Source organism: Puma concolor, chromosome C2 (genome assembly GCF_028749965.1).
Source record: "Puma concolor isolate L17-30 chromosome C2, mPumCon1.1.hap2, whole genome shotgun sequence".
NCBI lineage: Eukaryota > Metazoa > Chordata > Mammalia > Carnivora > Felidae > Puma > Puma concolor.
In genome coordinates this window covers 26,062,760-26,080,695 of record NC_141675.1, presented here as the reverse complement: position 1 = coordinate 26,080,695, position 17,936 = coordinate 26,062,760, and the positions used below count along the sequence as shown (strand labels likewise).

Below are 17,936 nucleotides of genomic sequence, written 5' to 3'. Positions count from 1 at the left end.
AAGAAATATTGCTACAGAATGCAAAATACAAAACAACATATACCAAAAATTATATCCTTCTGGTAGCAAATGTCAAAAGCTGAAAGGAACTCTTTTTATGATCATAAAACATGTATTTCTCTACCAAATTACCTCCACTCACAAGCAGAATGCTGTGTGTAGTACTTAAGAGAGCAGACTCTAGAACTGAATTGTTTTGATTCGAATCTTGCTCCTCTCCTTTCCGCTGTGTAGTTTTGGCAAGTTCCTCTGTACCCTGGCTTCCTTATCTATAAAATGAACATGACTGACAGCACTGCTCTGAGAATGAAATCAGTTAACATATGTAAAACATTCAGAACACTGCTTGCACAGTTAGTCCTCAGTAACTGTCACATTCCCAACAGTGTGCTTCCCCCCTGGAAAGCCAGTCAGCGTATGTCTTGATCACGCTAAGGATCTGATGAAAGACCACCAGGTCACAACCATCCACAACCAACTACACCTTTCTCTTTAGCACAAACGTGTAATTGGACGCCAAGTCCTCTTCGGCCTCTTGAATGGCTTCTGAATCTGTTCTCACACTCTCCTTTCATCACCCTGTCATCACCCTGAATTCAGGCACTAGTTAAGTCTTCCTGAGTACTGTACTGTGAAGAGTCAGGTTGACTGAGGGGACTGCGTACCGGGAACGTCCTACAGGCATCTCAGTCATCAAATTTGCATTCATTACCTTTTCCCTCCAAATTGGTTCTTCCATCTGTATTCCCGATCTGACTCAGCGGTGCTGGGATCCCCCTAGTCAGTTAAGCAAGCCCACATCTAAGAATCATTTCCAAAAGAGCCTGTCCTCTCCTTCCTAGTTGGTTAATGCCCACTCATACTTCAAGGCAGCTCAGGGATCATCTCCAGGAAACCTTTTCTGAAGCTTTAGGCTGAGCTGAGTACCCTTTTCTGGACCTCCACAGCACCCTGAATATATCTCTATCATAGCACTTACCACATTATAATAAAATTGTCTGTTTATGTCTGTCTCCACAGCCAGGTTATAAGCTCCTCAAGTACAAGGAAAGTATGTCATTCATCTCCATATTCCATATGTCCAGTCAAGCACCTGGGACCTACGGAGGCCCTCCACTGAGATTACAGGGACTGAAATAAAACTTCAAGCTGCCCTGCTGATCTATACTCTGTACTACCATGATTTCTAGAGTACAAATCTAATTATGTCTCCCACCTATTTCGAAAAACCTTTCAGGTCTCATTCAATGCCTACTAAAAAAGTCCACATTCCTTTTCCAGCCATAGACTTTCTACAACCTCCCCTTAGTCTACCTATTCAGTCTCACAGCTCATTGTGCCTTTAAGCTATTTTGATGGAACAGCATGAACAAACCTTGCCTTCACGGGTAATCTTCTCTGTTCCACACAAAGAGAACCAGTCATCCTTTATGTGCACCATTCCTTTACATATATATATATATATATATATATATATATATATATATATATTTTTTTTTTTTTGAGAGAAAGGGACAGAGACAGAGTGCAAGCAGGGAAGGGGAAAAGAGAGAGGGAGACACAGAATCTGAAGCAGACTCCAGGCTATGAGCTGTCAGCACAGAGCCCGACAGGGTCTCGAACCCATGAACCACAAGATCATGACCTGAGCTGAAGTCAGATACTTAACCGACTGAGCCACCCAGGCGCCCCTATATGCACCATTCCTTATACATACATTTTTTGTTTTATTTATTTATTTTTCAGAGAGAGAGAGAGAGAGAGAGAGAGAGAGAGAGAGAATACACGTGAGCCAGAGAGGGGCAGTGAGAGGGAGAGAGAATCCCAAGCAGACTCTACCCTGTTAGCCCAGAGCTAGACATGGGGCTCGATCTCATGAATCATGAGATCATGACCTAAGTCAAAATCAGGAGTTGGATGCTTAGCTGACTGAGCCGCCCCGGTGCCCCTTATACATACATTTATAATTATACTATTATAATTACCTCACCTTCCCAAACTTAAAGATCACAACTAAACCTGGTTCCTGAAGGAAATATTGAAATATAACCCTCTAGATTTGGGCTTGCTTGACTGAGTAGGTGAATCACAGTGCCACTGACTCAAATCATGAATACAGAGGGAAGAGCCAATCTGGAGGGAAAAGGTAGTGAATTCAAAATCAGACATGGGTTTCAGATACCTGTAAGACATTCCTGATATATATTTCCCTCAGTCATGTGACTCATTCCAATAGTCAGAAGAAGACTTATACACCAGTACCTGGTATGTACTCAATAAATATTTGGTGTTTGAAGAAGAAACCAAACATTCCACCTTCATAAAAAACAGTAAAATGTAAGTTATTTTATTACATTTTACTTACTGACTTATTAATAGGTCAGTAGCCTTATTTTCTCACATAGACGACAGGATAGAATATTGTTCCAACTAAGAAAAAAGAAATGATACAAACTCAAGACCTGATTTAAGATTTTAAAAAACCCATACTCCTCAAATCTTACACTTAAGGCCTGCCATTGAATTAATAAACAATGTGGTAAGCATTTACATCATGCAAAAGCCCCAAACAAGCCAGGCACTCCGGGGATATAACAAATGAACTACAACTCCTGCTCTCTAGGAGCCTACATGTGATGGCAGAGAAAGGTTACCACTTAGGGAGGTCAAGGCAGCTGTCTGGGCAACAGATGGTAAGAGCCTGAATTAGAGAGCAACAAACAGTGAGAGCACAAAGCAGGAATACTTAGCTTTAGATGGACTGACAGGATATGACGCTGCAGAAGTAGTTTCTTGATCTTTGAAACTAGCACACAGGAAGCACTGAGACTGGGTTGACAAAATGTCTCATCTTCCTTTCTTTTGCTTCCAAATAAGCCTCTAAGAAGAGTGGTTGCATGATGCAGTGGAAGGAGGACTGGACTGGGATTTAGGACACCAGAGTTCTAATCATGGCTTTACCATTTGTGAACCTATTACCTTGCAGGGCCACCTACCATATAACATGAGAGCCTTGGCCTTCACCCATTCATCTCTAGGAAAGGCCTGAGCACCTATCATGTGCTAGGCACTGGGGATACAGATGTGTCAAGAAGAAATAATATCCCCACTCTCCTGGATCTCACAGCTTAATAGGGAAGTCAGACCAGACAAATAATACACAGAAAGAGATACATCATAACAGGTAGTTATGAGAGGACAGAGGGACTGAATTCAGACCAGGAAAAGTGTCCCTTTCAGTTCCAACGCTCTAGACTTGGCAGAGAACGACCCGGTGTAGTGTCAAGAGCATGGACTTCAGACCCCAGAATACTTGGGTTCAAATCCTGGCTTCTGACACTAGCAACGTGTCACCTCGGGCAAATTACTCAACCTCTCTGTGTCAACTAGGATTAACAAAAACAGTTCTTGCTTCATAGGATTGCTGCGCTTGGTCTGCTTGAAGAACGGTGGTAAGGGCTGAGTGTCTGAGATGAATATCTGCTGCTATTATCAATCATTCCCAATAACGCTTTCGGCCCCCCACTGTCCATACTCACCGCTTGCTCATTCCTCATCCCGACATATCCGATGCCCATCTTCTGGGCCGCAACGGCGATTTCGGTCACTGGGATGCCTACGATGCCAAACATGTACTCCACCTCCTGGGGGCCAAGAACAGGGGAGTAAATGCCCGGGCCCGCGCCACACCGTTCCCTCCCGGGGCGCTAAAAGGAAAGCCTCAAGGAAAACCTCCCCACCTCCCACCGCACCGCACCGCACCGCTCTCCTTGTCTCCAAGACAACGTCTCCGCCCCCCCCCCCCCCCCCCCCCGCCGGCTTCCGTAGGAGAGTCCACCGTACTTGCGTTTTCAGGGCCTGGGCGATGACTTCAGCACCAGAAACCTGCTCCTCGTCTCCGTCGCTACGTGCGGCTCTGTTAGTCTCCGACATCTTCCACCTAAAACTTCGAGATACTCTCGCAGTCAAACATCAAGCTGACACGTAGACGCCCAGCAAAATAAAGTCTGGGGGACAGCCGCTCACCAATTGTGGAAACCGCTCCTCTGACTGACAAGGAGGAAGGCAACCAACCAATTTGAAAAGCGGGAAGGAAAAGGCGGGGCTTAAATCCGTCCGCTCGCAGCGTGAGTTGAGAATGTAAACACACTCCTCCAATCAGAGCCGTGCCCTTTTTCCAGCTCCTCCATTCGCGGGGCCAGAGTGCCAGAAGGAGGCGGGACTAGCAGGAGGCTGAGACCTATGCCAAGCAGGTGAGACGCCGTACCTCTGAGGCCTCTAGCTCCTCTGTGCCTACCCTCCGGAGGCATTTGGGGGTTCGCTAAGGCGAGTGGAGCACACGCAGAGTAGGAGCGGAAGGAGGGCTAGGAGCACTAGCGGAAGGGGGCGTGGCGGGCGCTCTCGCCTCCGCCCCCCCCCGGGCGCCCTAAGGGCCTAGGCAGGTTTCGCAAAGGCTGCTGGGACCCGGGTGGGCTGGGTGGAGCCTAGTCTAGTGCAAAGTTGAGTTTCGGTCGTATTGTGCTTGTACGTCTGCTGTGTACTAGGCGTTTACTACACGCTTTTTGGTTTACACGCTCTTTTGTAACTAAAGAAGTTTCACAACTATGTAGTTCGTGAAACATAGTCAATAGTACACGTCAGTTAAATCCATAAACGGATTTGCTCTTTATCCCAATATACATGGGGACACCGAATTTCCTAACCAAAAAACAAAGTAATTTTGCCCAGAGCCATTGAACCCATCCCATTCTTCAGAATCCCCAGCTTGTACTCTACTCACTGTTTAGCCCTTAGGCTACAAGAGACAAGAAGGAACCCTTGAACCTAGTTACATTTGACCATTGTTTTCTCTAACCCTTGCGACTAGCCCACTCTTCCTCTCCACTCTCCATTCTTGTCTTTCCAAAGTCAGGAAATGTGGGTTTTCATAATTTTTAGATTTAGTCCCTGTCTACCACCAGTCCCTGTAGCTTGATAACCTTTTAAAACGCATTTTTGAGCGAAAAAGATGTTTGTAGTGCAATTTCTGAGGGTGTGGTCTCCGTCCAGGTCCTGAAACCACCGGTTCAGTAATAAAATCTCCATAACAAAGAGTGGAACTTTAAATTTTTGAGGATTTGGAGTGTTTCAAAGCAAAAAGGCAAGTAATATGTGGAAGGTAGAGGAGAAGGGAGTGGATCATGGGTAGAGGAATGAATGAAAAGCACTGGAAGTGAAAGGATTTCTAAATCCAGAGATTTTCCAACTGTAGTCATGGGCCCTTCCAAAAGGTCTTCTTTTTGGCGGTTCAAGCCCTAACCTCCCACTCTAAAGACAAGAGAGTGAAATAGTTACCTCCCTGGATAGGGGACCTAGCCTGAGGTAGCCAATCAAAGTGGGAGATTTCTTTGATGTCTCAGAGTTCCTCTAAAATATAAATGCAGGTGTTGCATTTCCACTCCAAAATGTATCCATATTTTAATATAAATATTATCTTTTTATGAGGTAAAATAAACATGCAATTAAATGTACAGGTCATAAAGAAGTTTTGACAATTGGCTATACCTATGTAATTGCCACCCAAAATAAAAATGACATTTTAAGCTTACCAGTCAAGTGAAATTGATGTTCCAGAAAGATGCAAAATGTTCTTTGTGTGGCTTTGAATAGTCCTGTTCTTTGTCTCCCGTCTCTGAGAAGCATGGACCTCCTCTATCAGGTAGTATTGTTTATATCAACACCTATGTGAGAGTCTGTACTACCATTGTATCAGAATCACTTGGAAAGCTTTTTAAAAATGCAGTTGCTTAGGCCCTACACCACATCTTCTGAATCAGTGAGTTAGGACAAGTTAGGCACCTGTATATTTTTTAAAGCTGCTACCTAATTTTGATTTGCAGCCTGACTTGGGAACCCCTAGCTCTGTATTCATGGTTGAGGCATTAGTTAACAATGAAATGTGTGACTGCCTGTTACCAAAGTAATACTGTTGATTCGTTTGGATTTACAGGTTCAAGGCTACTTGTTTGACATTGGCAGCACAGACCGTGTAGATCCTTAGTCCATTCATGGGACCTTGTGTCTACTTCTGTGTCAAAACAATCATGGACAAAATGACTCCACATAAAGTGTGGTGAAAACTGTGCCATGAATTGGAACAAGTCCCCTGAATTTAGATTAATGGGTTTTACAAAAAGGCTAAATTCTCAACTGACTGGATTCTGGCCTTTAGCAAGGGGAAAAGTCAATGAGACTATTTAAACTTGCTTTCACCTTTGTATCTTTGGTTCAGGGTACAACGTTCCACTGTGTACTTGGTCGGATGATTCAGCAGAAGTGATCCTTGTCCCTAGGATTAGCAAGCCCTGAGAGCAACTCCTTTCCATCCAATTGTGATTACAGGATTCTGCTGTGATTTATCCAGGCCCTTCCATGCAAACTTTGTAAGCATTAACCACATTCTTTATTACTTTGGTGGTAGGCATGAATTTTATTTGGTGCATGTTTTATTGGAATTTTTTTGTTTGGTTTTGTTTCTTTATCCATGGAATGAGGTCAAAGGAGGAATAAGTCTGAGTTGTTTTGTTTTGTTTTTTTTTTTTAAGAAAAGGCTAACACAATGATAATATGCTCTCTAAAGCACAGAGCTGGGATGACTGGATGGCTCAGTTGGTTAAGTGTCTGACTCTTGATCTCAGCTCAGGTCTTGATCTCATGGTCATGAGTTCAAGCCCCACATTGGGCTTCGTGCTGGGTGTGAAGGCTACTTAAAGAAATAAAATAATAAACAAACAAACAAAGAGCAGAGGTGGTCATCAAAGTGTCTATGCCCAAGTTCATCTGGGTAAAGAGAATATCCAGGCAACCAGGTAACTTATTAAGAGTTGCAAATATAGTGCCTAGAGAAAATATATTCTCTAAAGGCAGTTTCTAAAAGTAATAGTAACTCCTCAGGCCCCCAAATTATGATAGTATGTTTTAATTTCAGTAAACAAAGACACTAAAAATCCTTGTGATTATTTAAAAAGCAAAACACCAGCTGAACCTATAAGAAATTGTCTCACAAACCTATGTTATCAAGATGTGAAGTGTTTGGTTATCAAGTGAAGAAATGAATTAGGGTTATTTGTGATATAGAATGGCTGAAAAGAAAAGAAAATTGGCTGAAATAAAAGAAAGCTGAAACTAAGTACCTTAAAAACAAACCAAGAGCAAGCAACAATAACAAAAAGAAAAAAGGATATCTATGTAGAATACTCTTTTTAAAACCAACACTGAAAACCGTACAGCAAGAAATGTGCTATAAAAAAAATGTGTGAACATAATTAGAGCAGAAAATAAAATATAAAATAAAATATTCTTTGAATAAAATAGGTTAAGTTGATCTTTGCTTCTCATTAAATTGATGGACTGCAAAGTACCAAAGCTCAGAAATAGGCTTGAAGCAAAACCAGTGAAAAGCAGTTTTATTATTGAGGTGTCTGGGACAGGTTTAATGCCTATTACTGGGAGACGGGTACTCGGGGACGGGTACTGGGTTTTTTTTCCAGTTGTCTGTGACCTAGAGAAAGGTTGGATTTCTGCCCTTGGCTAGGACACACAAGCACCTTTTCTCTACATTTGAATGCCAGCTAGACCCAGACCTGGAGTGGGAAACGCAGTTGGGCAGAAACTGAAGAAACATTGTGTCCCTCTTATTGCTGTGTCTTCGTCCATTGTGTGTTTGGTTGTTTGTTTGTTTTTTTTTTTCAATTTAAATTTGGGGTGGTTTGACTTCAGCAATCGTTAAATCACTAATAAACATGTTACTTTATGTAAAGCGCACCAGAAAATGGTGACAACTGTGTGTCATGCTATGAGGATGTAAGAGATTTATCTCAAGTGGCTTAGAAACCGTAATCCAATATTTCTCAGTATGATAGAACCCCACATTTGGGGGTGGCCCATGGTGGGGGTGGGGTGGGGGACAGCTATCACTTATGAAAAGTGGTAGCAATAGTTCAATGCTTCTGTTTTCATTTGTTTCTTCTGTTTTGCCATTAGCCTTCATTACAGTCCCTTTCCTTAGCTTTTAAAAGTGTACCTTATTGTTTTGTTTTGCTTTTAATCTGTTCCTCATGTGAGCAAAACAAAGAATCCACTCTGGGGCAGAATCTCTGAATGACTCCCGGGGTTCTGAATGGAACGGCTGGGGTGTAATCCCAGGTGAGGGACATCTTCCTGATTAAGAGTTTAGGCCCTTGAACTTCCTTCTGTGTCATAACCTTTGAGTTCCCCTTCAGAGCTTACCTGTGACATTGTTTTATTCAAAGTTTGTTTATATTTAACATTTATGGCATCTTTCAAACCCATGAATGGGAACAGAGATGGATTCATACACATGTACCCAGCCCCGAGCTCAAGAAATTCATTAAAAATACAGTGAAGTTGGGGCGCCTGGGTGGCGCAGTCGGTTAAGCGTCCGACTTCAGCCAGGTCACGATCTCGCGGTCCGTGAGTTCGAGCCCCGCGTCGGGCTCTGGGCTGATGGCTCAGAGCCTGGAGCCTGTTTCCGATTCTGTGTCTCCCTCTCTCTCTGCCCCTCCCCCGTTCATGCTCTGTCTCTCTCTGTCCCAAAAATAAATAAACGTTGAAAAAAAAAAATTAAAAAAAAAAAAATACAGTGAAGCTCCCTGTGGATCCCTTCCCCAGTGCATTTTCCACCCCCTGTGCCATAGAGGTAACCACTATCTTGAATTTGGTGTTTATAATTCCCACATTAGCCATTCTCTTTTTTTTTAGTTTTTTAATGTTTTTATTTACTTTTGAGACAGAGAGAGACAGAGCATGAGCGGGGGAGGGGCAGAGAGAGAAAGGGAGGCACAGAATCTGAAGCAGGCTCCAGGCTCTGAGCACAGAGCTCGATGTGGGACTCAAACTCAGGAACCATGAGACCATGACCTGAGCCAAAGTTGAACATTTAAACGACTGAGCCACCCAGGCACCCCTCACATTATCCATTCTTTACTGGATGGACATTTAGGTTATCTTTAACTTTTCATTGTTATAAACAAATTTCTCTAAACATTTTTGCATGTCCCCTGGTGTGCCTGTGTGAGTTTTTATGTATATGTGGCTAGGGGCGGGTCACATCAGTGTTACTAGATATTGCCAAATTGGTCTCCAAAGTTACTGTACCAATTGATATTCCCACATTCTGTTTATAAGAGCTCCCCTTTCTCCACATTCTCAATCATGAAATTTTAAATTTTTGCCAATCTACGTGAATGTGAAATGGCTTCTCATTTGCATTTCCCTGACTACTAATGAAGATACAGGTATAGATATGCCATCTGGGTTTTCTTATTCTGTCAATTGCCTCTTTTATATCTTTTGCCCATTTCTTTATGGATTGTTTATCTTTTTCTTATTTATTTGTAGATATTCTTTATATATTCTGAATGCTTATGCTTTGTCTTTTAACTTTGTTTATAGTTACTTTTGAGGTGCAAAGTTGTGGGGTTTTGGGGTGTGGTCACATTTGACAATTCTTTTCCTTTCTGTTTTATACTCTTTGTATCTTGAGAAAATATTCCTTAACCTGGGATGAGATTTATTTTTCTATATTTTCATCAAAAAGTTTAGCCTACCTGGAATTGATTTCTACATGTGATGGAAGGTATCATTCCAAGGGGTTTTTTCCACATAATATCTATATCAATTAGATTTGCTGTGTAATTAATCACTCTAAAACTCAGTGACTTAAAACAACGACCATTTATTTAATTTATAGTCTTGTGAGGCTGGACTCAGCTGGGCTCCTTCATGTGCCCGTGGTCAGTTGCTAGGTCACTCTGCCACTGGAAGCTGACTGGTTACCCACTGGGGTGGCAGGTATATTGCTACTGAACCAGTTATCTCTCATCATTCAACAGGTGTCCCTGGGCTTCTTCAGATGGTGGCAGCAGATTGCAAAAGGGGACAAACCCCATTGTGGAACCTTTGTATATCATGGTTGCTAACATCCTATCAGCTAAAGCAAGTTACATGGCCGAGTTCAGACTCTGACTAAGATGGCATTAAAAGTGACATGATAAAGAAACATGAATATGGAGAGAGGAATCATTGCTAGCCATTTTTGCTAGTCAGTTTCCCAAAATATCCATTTTCCGTTTATGGTATAGTTCATTCTTATCCCAATGATCCATAGTGTCATCTCTGTTATATATCAAGTTTCCATATATGTATGTGGTCTGTCTCTGTACTCTGCTCTTTCTTAATTTTTTTGAAATAAGTCTTATGTTGGTAGGGAAGTCCTTCTATTTTGTTCTTTTGAAAACACCTTGTCAGTTGCTATAATGTCCTATTGCTGCTATAACAGATTACCACAAATTTGGTGGCTTAAAAACAACATAAATGCATTATCTTATAGCTCTATAGTTCAGAAGTCTGAAATGGGTCTCCCTGGGATAATATCAAAATGCTGGCAGGACTGCGTTCCTTTGTGGAGGCCTTAAAAGAGACTCCTTCTAGCTTCTAGAGGCTTCCCACATTCTTGGCAATGTGAACAATATCAGGCCTAAACCTTCTCATGCTACCATCCCTCTGGTTCTCCCTCTTCTACTTTCACTCATAAAGGCACTGGTGATTGCATTGAGCCTACCTACATAATCCAGGATAATGTCTATTTTACAGTCAGCTCTTTAGCAACCTTTAAAAATACATATACACACATATAAATATATATATATGTATATGTATATATACATATATATATGTGTGTATATATATGTGTGTGTATATATATATGTGTGTGTGTATATATGTGTGTATATGTATATATGTGTGTATATGTGTGAAGCAGGCTTCACACTCAGCATGGAGCCTAATGTGGGCTCAATCCCATGATGCTGGGATCATGACCTGAGCCAAAATCAAGAGTTGGATGCTTAACTAACCGAGCCACCCAGGCAACTTTAGCATCTTTAGCAACTTTAATTCCCTTTTGCCATGTAACCCAACATACTCACAGGTTCTGGGGATTAGAATGTCTTTAAAGGGCCGTTATTCTGCCTACCAGATCTATTCATGGTCTTTTTCTATTATTATAGAATCAGTTTATCACATTCCAGTTTAACACTCATTAGAATTTCAATTGGAATTATATTGAATTTATAGATTAATTTGGATAGAACAATGTCTTTATATTATTGAGTCTTTTTGCCATAAGCATATCTCTCCATTTATTTTATTCTTCTTTAATGTCTTTCAATAAAAATATTTCATTATACTTGCTATATTTATTCCTAAGCACCTAACTTTTTATTGATTTTTTTGCATTTTCTAGTTTTAGGGGGCCACTGTATTAGAATGCAATTAATTTTCATATGTTGGTCTTAAATTAACTATTTTACTATACTTTCATATTAATTATAATAATTTGTTTATGGATTCTCTTGGATTTCTTTGTAGATAATCATAGAATCAATGAAAGTTTGTTTTTTCTTTTCTTGGTCTTTTATCTTTTCTATTTCTTTTTCTTAGCTTAATGCACTACCTAAGACCTCCAGTACAATGTAGATAAGAAGCACTGATAAGTGGCATTTTTATTTCATTTAACCTGTTAATACAGTGAATTAAGTTGATATACTTTTTCATATTAAATGCTTTATCATTCTTGTGATAAACCTCGTTTGGTCATGATGATGATTTTCTTCTTATACATTGCATAATTCAGTTTGCTATTATTTTTATTTAGACTTTCTACATTTGTGTTTAAGAGTGAGAGTCAACCATTATTTCATTTCTTGAACTATCCTTATCTAGTGTGGGTATCAAGGTTATACCATCTTTTTTAAAAGTTTTGGGACAGTTTGTATAAAATACATAGGTGTAAATATCTTCATATAAAAAAAATACAGTATGTATCTTTTCCTTGAATGTTTGGGAGAATTCCCCTAAACAGTAGAACAAGATTGGTGCTTCTGGGGAGGAGCCTTTGATAATTTAATTTTTCTTGGATAATTGGTCTGCTTAGTTTTTTTCTTTTTTGGACTTAGTTTTGGTAAATTTTATTTTCCTAGAAAGTTACGTGTGTTATCCACGTATCCATTCAACATACATTTGTTCCAGAGTAACAGATAATCAATTCTAAATCTTTGTTATGTTCCCTTTTAATTTTTTCTTTATGTTCATGTGCCTGTTTATTATTTTTGTTCCTGATCAATCTTGATGGAGATTTGCTTAATTTCATTAGTCTTTTCAGAGAATAAATTTTGTACCCAGGCTCTCTGGAGAAATGGCTACTTCTAGACCTGAGCCAAGGAATGTGCAAGAGAAGCTTGGGACATAGTTTAATGTCAGATTGCAGAGAAGCTATTAGAAACTACTAGGGTAAGATCAAGAAGAATCCATAGCTAACGTGAAGAGGCTGCCATTGGCCAAGGATGGGATACTTTGAGTTTCAATAATGATAATAATTGAGATGGAGAGAAACTCATAAAATATGTTTAAATATATGAGTTCATAAATGATATTTTTTAAAGATTTTTTTTTTTTAATTTTTAAGTAATCTCCTCACCCAACATGGAGCTCAAGCTTACAACCCTGAAATCAAGAGTTGCATGCTCCACCAACTGAGCCACCCATAAATGATAATTTTAAAAAATTGGCCAACTTCAGAGAATAATAGAGAATCGATTCATTATCTTGAAAACTGATTTTAAAAAGAATGGAAGAGAGAATCTAGCATTTATCCTGCCTTTTCTATATGCACTGTACCACTAGATAACCAAATAGCAGATAAAATAGAATGTCTTTTTATAAAAAGTATTCCAATTAATAAATAAAATGATGGAATTAGAAAGCTAGCACTTTGCAATCCCCAATGAACATATAAAGGCATTAAGTATCAATGTTTTGTGCTAAGATTATGAGAAGAGAGTTAGACACGTGCCTCGTGATGAAAATACACACTGCCACCCATAGCCTTGCCAAAAGGATGGACACTGAGTCTGATCCAGTCTTGGATCCAGTTGCCAATTGGCAAGAAATAGCAAAGAAAGAGGAAAAGTTTGAACCTCACCATGCATTTGCAATAATACAACCCATTCTGTTGGAAAATCTACAGGTCTAATCTACAGGCTTCTTCAACAAGTTTGTTTTATGGAAATAAAAGGGACGAAAAAGGAAATTCTAGATTAAAAGAGACTTAAAGCCTATATCAATGTTTTAATTTTTTTTTTAAATTTACTTTTTTAGTAATCTCTACACCCAACATGGGGCTTGAACTCACGACCCCGAGATCAAGAGTTTCATGCTGTTCTGACTGAGCCAGTCAGGCACCTCAATATATCAGTGTTTTTAAATTAGGAAGACTAAACTATAATGTCTAGGGATGCACATTGGGTCATAAAGCTTTTTTTTCTTTTAAAGGAAGTGATAAGCATAAAAGCCATGGTAGTGGTTAGTTGGTCACTTATGGGTAGAGTTGCCAGATTTAGAAAAACAAAACAGGGCACCCAGGACTCCCAGTTAAATTTGACTTTCAGATAAACAATGAATAATTTTTTAGCACAAGTATGTCCCAATACACTTGTTTATCCAAAAGTCAAGCTTAACTTGGCTTCCTATATTTTATCTGGCAAAATCTTCATTTTATTCAAGATGGTAATGCAGCACTCTTCCCAGCCTTCCTTGTAGCTGGGGGCCAAAGCAATTTAAATGAGGTCAAGGGGCAGGGCTTTGGGGTGGTTCTTCCAGTCTGCAGCAGAGTGGAATTGGGTATGGAATTCGCACTGTCTTGCAGTGAGCCCGTGCCTTGTACTGTGAACTTCACAAGTTCACCGGATGGTGAGATGGGGCTGGAGGTGGGTATTTCCCCTTCCTCCAGGTCAGTCAGGCTCTGATAAAACCTTAATTGGTTAGCTCGGTTCTCTTGAGGGCAGTCCCCCTGAAGAACAGAATGCTCTGACTGCTTTCCCCTTCTCCCTGCCAGAAACATGAGATTTTTTCCCAGTGTTCACTGGGACAACCTGGTAGAGCTCTTGGAGGCAAAACTCACAAAAGTGTGGGTACCCTGCCCCCCAAGCCGGAAGTTTTTAACTCTGACTTACCTGCCCTGAGCCTCCAAAATTTGTCCGTTGCAGTTGAAGTTTTCCTGTGCTAGTACTGGCTCCCACGGAGGTTTCTGTGCTTCTCTGTATCCACCTGTCTGTCTCTCTAATTTTGGAGGCAACGGTTTGCCCCGTGACCTCAGTTCTCTGAAACAATTACAAAGAGTTGTTGGTTTTCAGATCTTTTAGGTTTTTACTTGTAAACAATAGAATGGCTCCTTCCAAGCTCCTTATATGCCAGACTGTAAGCCAGAAGTCTCAGCTGTTTTTTTTTCCCTTACGTTTTTCATTTTTAGAAAAACAGGGTAACATTTAAGAAAATATTTTAAATCCCCGTAAGATGACCTACCATGTTTTCATTAATTCACATTCTCTTCTAGTCTTTGATCACATGTATACATGTTTTACTTAGCTATTATCGTTGTAAATACAGAAAGATATTTATTATATGTTTATTTAGCACATCTTAAATGTGGCCCATCATTAGAGTCTTCATAACTGTTTTTTCCGTGTTTGCTTAATATTCCACCTGGTTTATATACATCAATTTTCATACCTTTCTTCATATTGAATATTGTTTGTTTCCAACTTTTAGCTGCTGGGAGTTATTCTTCAATTTGAACTGGCTTCCACTTCTTGAACACTAAGCACTTTACATTTCTAACTAACAGATAACTTATTTACTCAAAGTTCTATAGTGAGTAAATCGTAGCCAGGATTTGAACTCATATGTTGAAACTCAAAAGCCCGTATTCTTTACTTCCATGGTATGTTGTCATTTCAACTAACTTTTGTTTTGAATGACTCCCTAGGATAAAGTCCCAGAAGTAGACTATAATTCATAATAGAAATTGTCAAACTTTTTTCCCAGTGAGAAATTGCTATTCTTTATCATTTTACTAATTTACCTTACTTCTTTTACAAATTTAATACTTTGGACTAATACTAGTTAATGTCTATTTTGTACATAAATTCAAAGTCTTTTTTTTATGTTTATTTTATTTATTTGGGAGGGGAGGGGCAGAAAGAGAATCTGAAGCAGGCTCCGGCTGTCAGCACAGGGTCTGACCTTCAGCTGGATCTCCAAAGTCAAGAGTTACACGCTTAACCAATCAAGCCACCCAGGCGCCCCCAAGTTCAGAATCTTTCAAAGTGTTTGTTTATGATTGTTTTCTTCTCATTTATATCTGTTCTTGTTCATTGCCTGTTTATAACTGTTGTCTTGATGTTTATATTTTGCATGTAAATTTTAATTTGTCAGTCTGTTTCTTCTGTTGTTTAAACGCCTTCAGGTTTTAGAAAGTGGTTTCATCAAATATCTGATGGCAAATTCTAATTTATGCTAGTTTTCCTATCATTCAAATAGCTCTTGATTTTGAGTTTATTTTTGTATATGGCCTAAGATGTCTAAACTTAATTCCAGGGACGCGTGGGTGTCTCAGTCAGTTAAGTGCCCGACTCTTGATCTCAGCTCAGGTTGTGATCTCGGGGTCATGATCTCAGGGTCATAAGTTCAAGCCCCGTGTTGGGGCTATTTAAAAAAAATAAAAAATAAACTTCATTCCAAATTGTTTGTAAGTCAGTCATCCCAATATCACTTATTCAATCACATGCTTCCCCCCATTGTTTTGAGTTGCATTGGCATAAAAAGAATATAGGCTTTTGCACAAAATCAGTTTGGGTTAAATCCTGACTCTGGGTCTTGATCCCCTTCAAGTTTAGGAGTAAGCTCTTTCCTAAGAAGAGCTAGACTATTCCCCTCTGCTTTGTCCCCAGTGCTCAGGAATGTAGCACCAACTATCATGGCAGAGTCAGAAACCTCTCCATCCAACTTCACCCTTCCATCAACCCCAAAGAGCCCTGAGCTTGGAGGAGATGCAGCTGTGGCTGAGCTGGGACCTTTACCAGAGGGAAGAAGGCACACGAGTAACTACTGATCTTATCAAAGCGGAAGCAAACAGAACTACTCAGGGCCTCCAGGAAGTGAGACAAAGGTGGAGATACTAACCATTTCTCTACACCTCTACCATACCGTGGATGGAGAAGACAACCAACTTAGTGAATAGGCTGGAAAGTCCGTTACTCTTGATTGTGTACTGTGCTCTAGCTGAATACCGTGAGCGCCTGTCCATACTGTGGGGCTGCCTGCATGTTCCCACCACGTTTGTGTCAGGAGAATGCTCTATAGGTACTCAGAACGGATCACATTTGGACCTGTTTGCCTGCTTTGTGCTGTTTCTCTCGGTGATCTTGACTGTGCCTTCCCCGCGATGTAATAACTTCTGGTTTCTCCTTAGGAAAAAGTAGACTTCAGCATGTTTTCTTTAGTGCTATGTCTTACTTTAGCTTTGTTTGTTGTTTGTTTCATACTTCCTACTGTTATTTATTTTCAGTGTTTCCAGATTTTTTAAAGTTTATATATTTATTTTGAGAGAGAGAGAGAGAGAGAGCGCACAAGCAGGGGAGGGACAGAGAGAGACAGAGAGAATCCCAGGCAATACTCTGCAGTGTCAGTACAGAGCCCAACACAGGGCTCGAAGTCACCAACCGTAAGATCACAACCTGAGCCGAAATCGAGAGTTGGCTGCTTAATTGACTGAGCCACCGAAGCACCCCTCCAGATCATTTTATTAAGGGTTGTTCTTTTGCCTTGGGGAGTGTGGTTCCCTGGCTGTGGTGCCCATTCCATTGTTCTTCACTGTCTGCATCCAGGGCATTTCTACCATCGTCGTGGTTCTGTGATTTGGATTTTCACTCCTGAACACTGGTAGGTAAGAGCACAGGGGTGATGGACTTACAGTGATGTTTCACCCACTCCACCCTTAGACATGTTGTGTCCATACACTTAATAATCACAAAGAGTCTTGGGGCACCTCAGTGCTCAGTCAGTTAAGCATCCAACTTCTGCTCAGGTCATGATCTTGCAGTTCATGGGTTCGAGCCCCACATCTGCTTCAGAGCCTGCTTCGGATTCTGTCTCCCTCTCTCTCTCTGCCCCTCCTCTGCTCATGCTCTCTCTCTCCCTCTCTATCAAAAATAAATAAACACTAAAAAAAATTTTTTAATCACAAAGAGTCTTTACATTGCCCTCATTTCTGAGCACATCTTCCCTGAAAAATTTGACCTGAGGTTTTGGGACATCATATTTTCCTTGCACTGGTTGTATTACTGCTGGATGTCCAGCCTTCAGGTCCTCATTATCTAGAAGGTGGTTCTTCTGATGGTTCTTCTGAAGGTGGTTCCTCTAGTTGAAGGTAGTCCAACAAAGAAATGAAGGAAAAATTTCCCAAAGACTTTGAAAAATAATTCTTTGCTGACATTCACTAAGACCCATTTTGGGGAAATTGATGATTCATTCTTAGAGGATGAAGAAGGTAAAGCCTAAATGGAAGCTATAAATATTCCAGAAAAGCAAAGTGGCTGCAAGTGACCCCATCATTCTTTTCTCTGAAGACTGACTGGCAGTGGAAGAAGCCTTCTCTGTGCTTATTTATTTATTTATTTATTTACGTATTCATTCATTCATTCATTCATTCATTCATTCATTCATTCATCTATTTACTTATTTATTATTTTAATTTATATCCTAGTTAGCATATAGTGCAACAATGATTTCAGGAGTAGAATCCAGTGATTCATTCCCTCCATATAACACCCAGTGTTCATCCCAATAAGTGTCCTCCTTAATGCCTCTTGCCCATTTAGCCCATCCCCCCAGCCACAACCCTCCAGCAACCCTCAGCTTGTTCTCTGTATTTATAGAGTCTCTTATGTTTTGTCCCCCTCCCTGTTTTTATATTATTTTTGCTTCCCTTCCCTTATGTTCATCTGTTTTGTCTCTTAAATTCCACATGTGAGTGAAGT

General features: G+C 40.3%; 2 protein-coding genes across 8 annotated transcripts in view; one reads left to right on the top strand and one right to left on the bottom strand.

Moving 5' to 3' along the window:
• HACL1 (2-hydroxyacyl-CoA lyase 1) overlaps window positions 1–5,874 on the bottom strand; it is a 38,880-nt gene extending 33,006 nt beyond the window's left edge. For 4 of the 6 annotated variants that reach the window (XM_086674258.1, XM_025912948.2, XM_086674260.1 and 1 more), the window contains exons 1-2: window positions 3,844–4,070; window positions 3,540–3,644 (exon numbers count right to left, since the gene is read on the bottom strand). In XM_086674258.1, coding sequence (XP_086530384.1) covers window positions 3,540–3,644; window positions 3,844–3,933 — 195 coding nt within the window. In that variant the 5' untranslated portion in view covers window positions 3,934–4,070. Of the gene's footprint in view, window positions 1–3,539; window positions 3,645–3,843; window positions 4,071–5,588 lie in introns of those variants that run through there. The other 2 variants (XM_086674259.1, XM_086674261.1) reach the window with 2 other exon arrangements.
• BTD (biotinidase) overlaps window positions 4,129–17,936 on the top strand; it is a 30,017-nt gene continuing 16,209 nt past the window's right edge. Inside the window, exon 1 of one of the 2 annotated variants that reach the window (XM_086674263.1) lies at window positions 4,129–4,253. In XM_086674263.1, the coding sequence (XP_086530389.1) occupies window positions 4,243–4,253 (11 nt within the window). In that variant the 5' untranslated portion in view covers window positions 4,129–4,242. Of the gene's footprint in view, window positions 4,254–6,271; window positions 6,423–17,936 lie in introns of those variants that run through there. The other variant, XM_086674262.1, reaches the window with a different exon arrangement.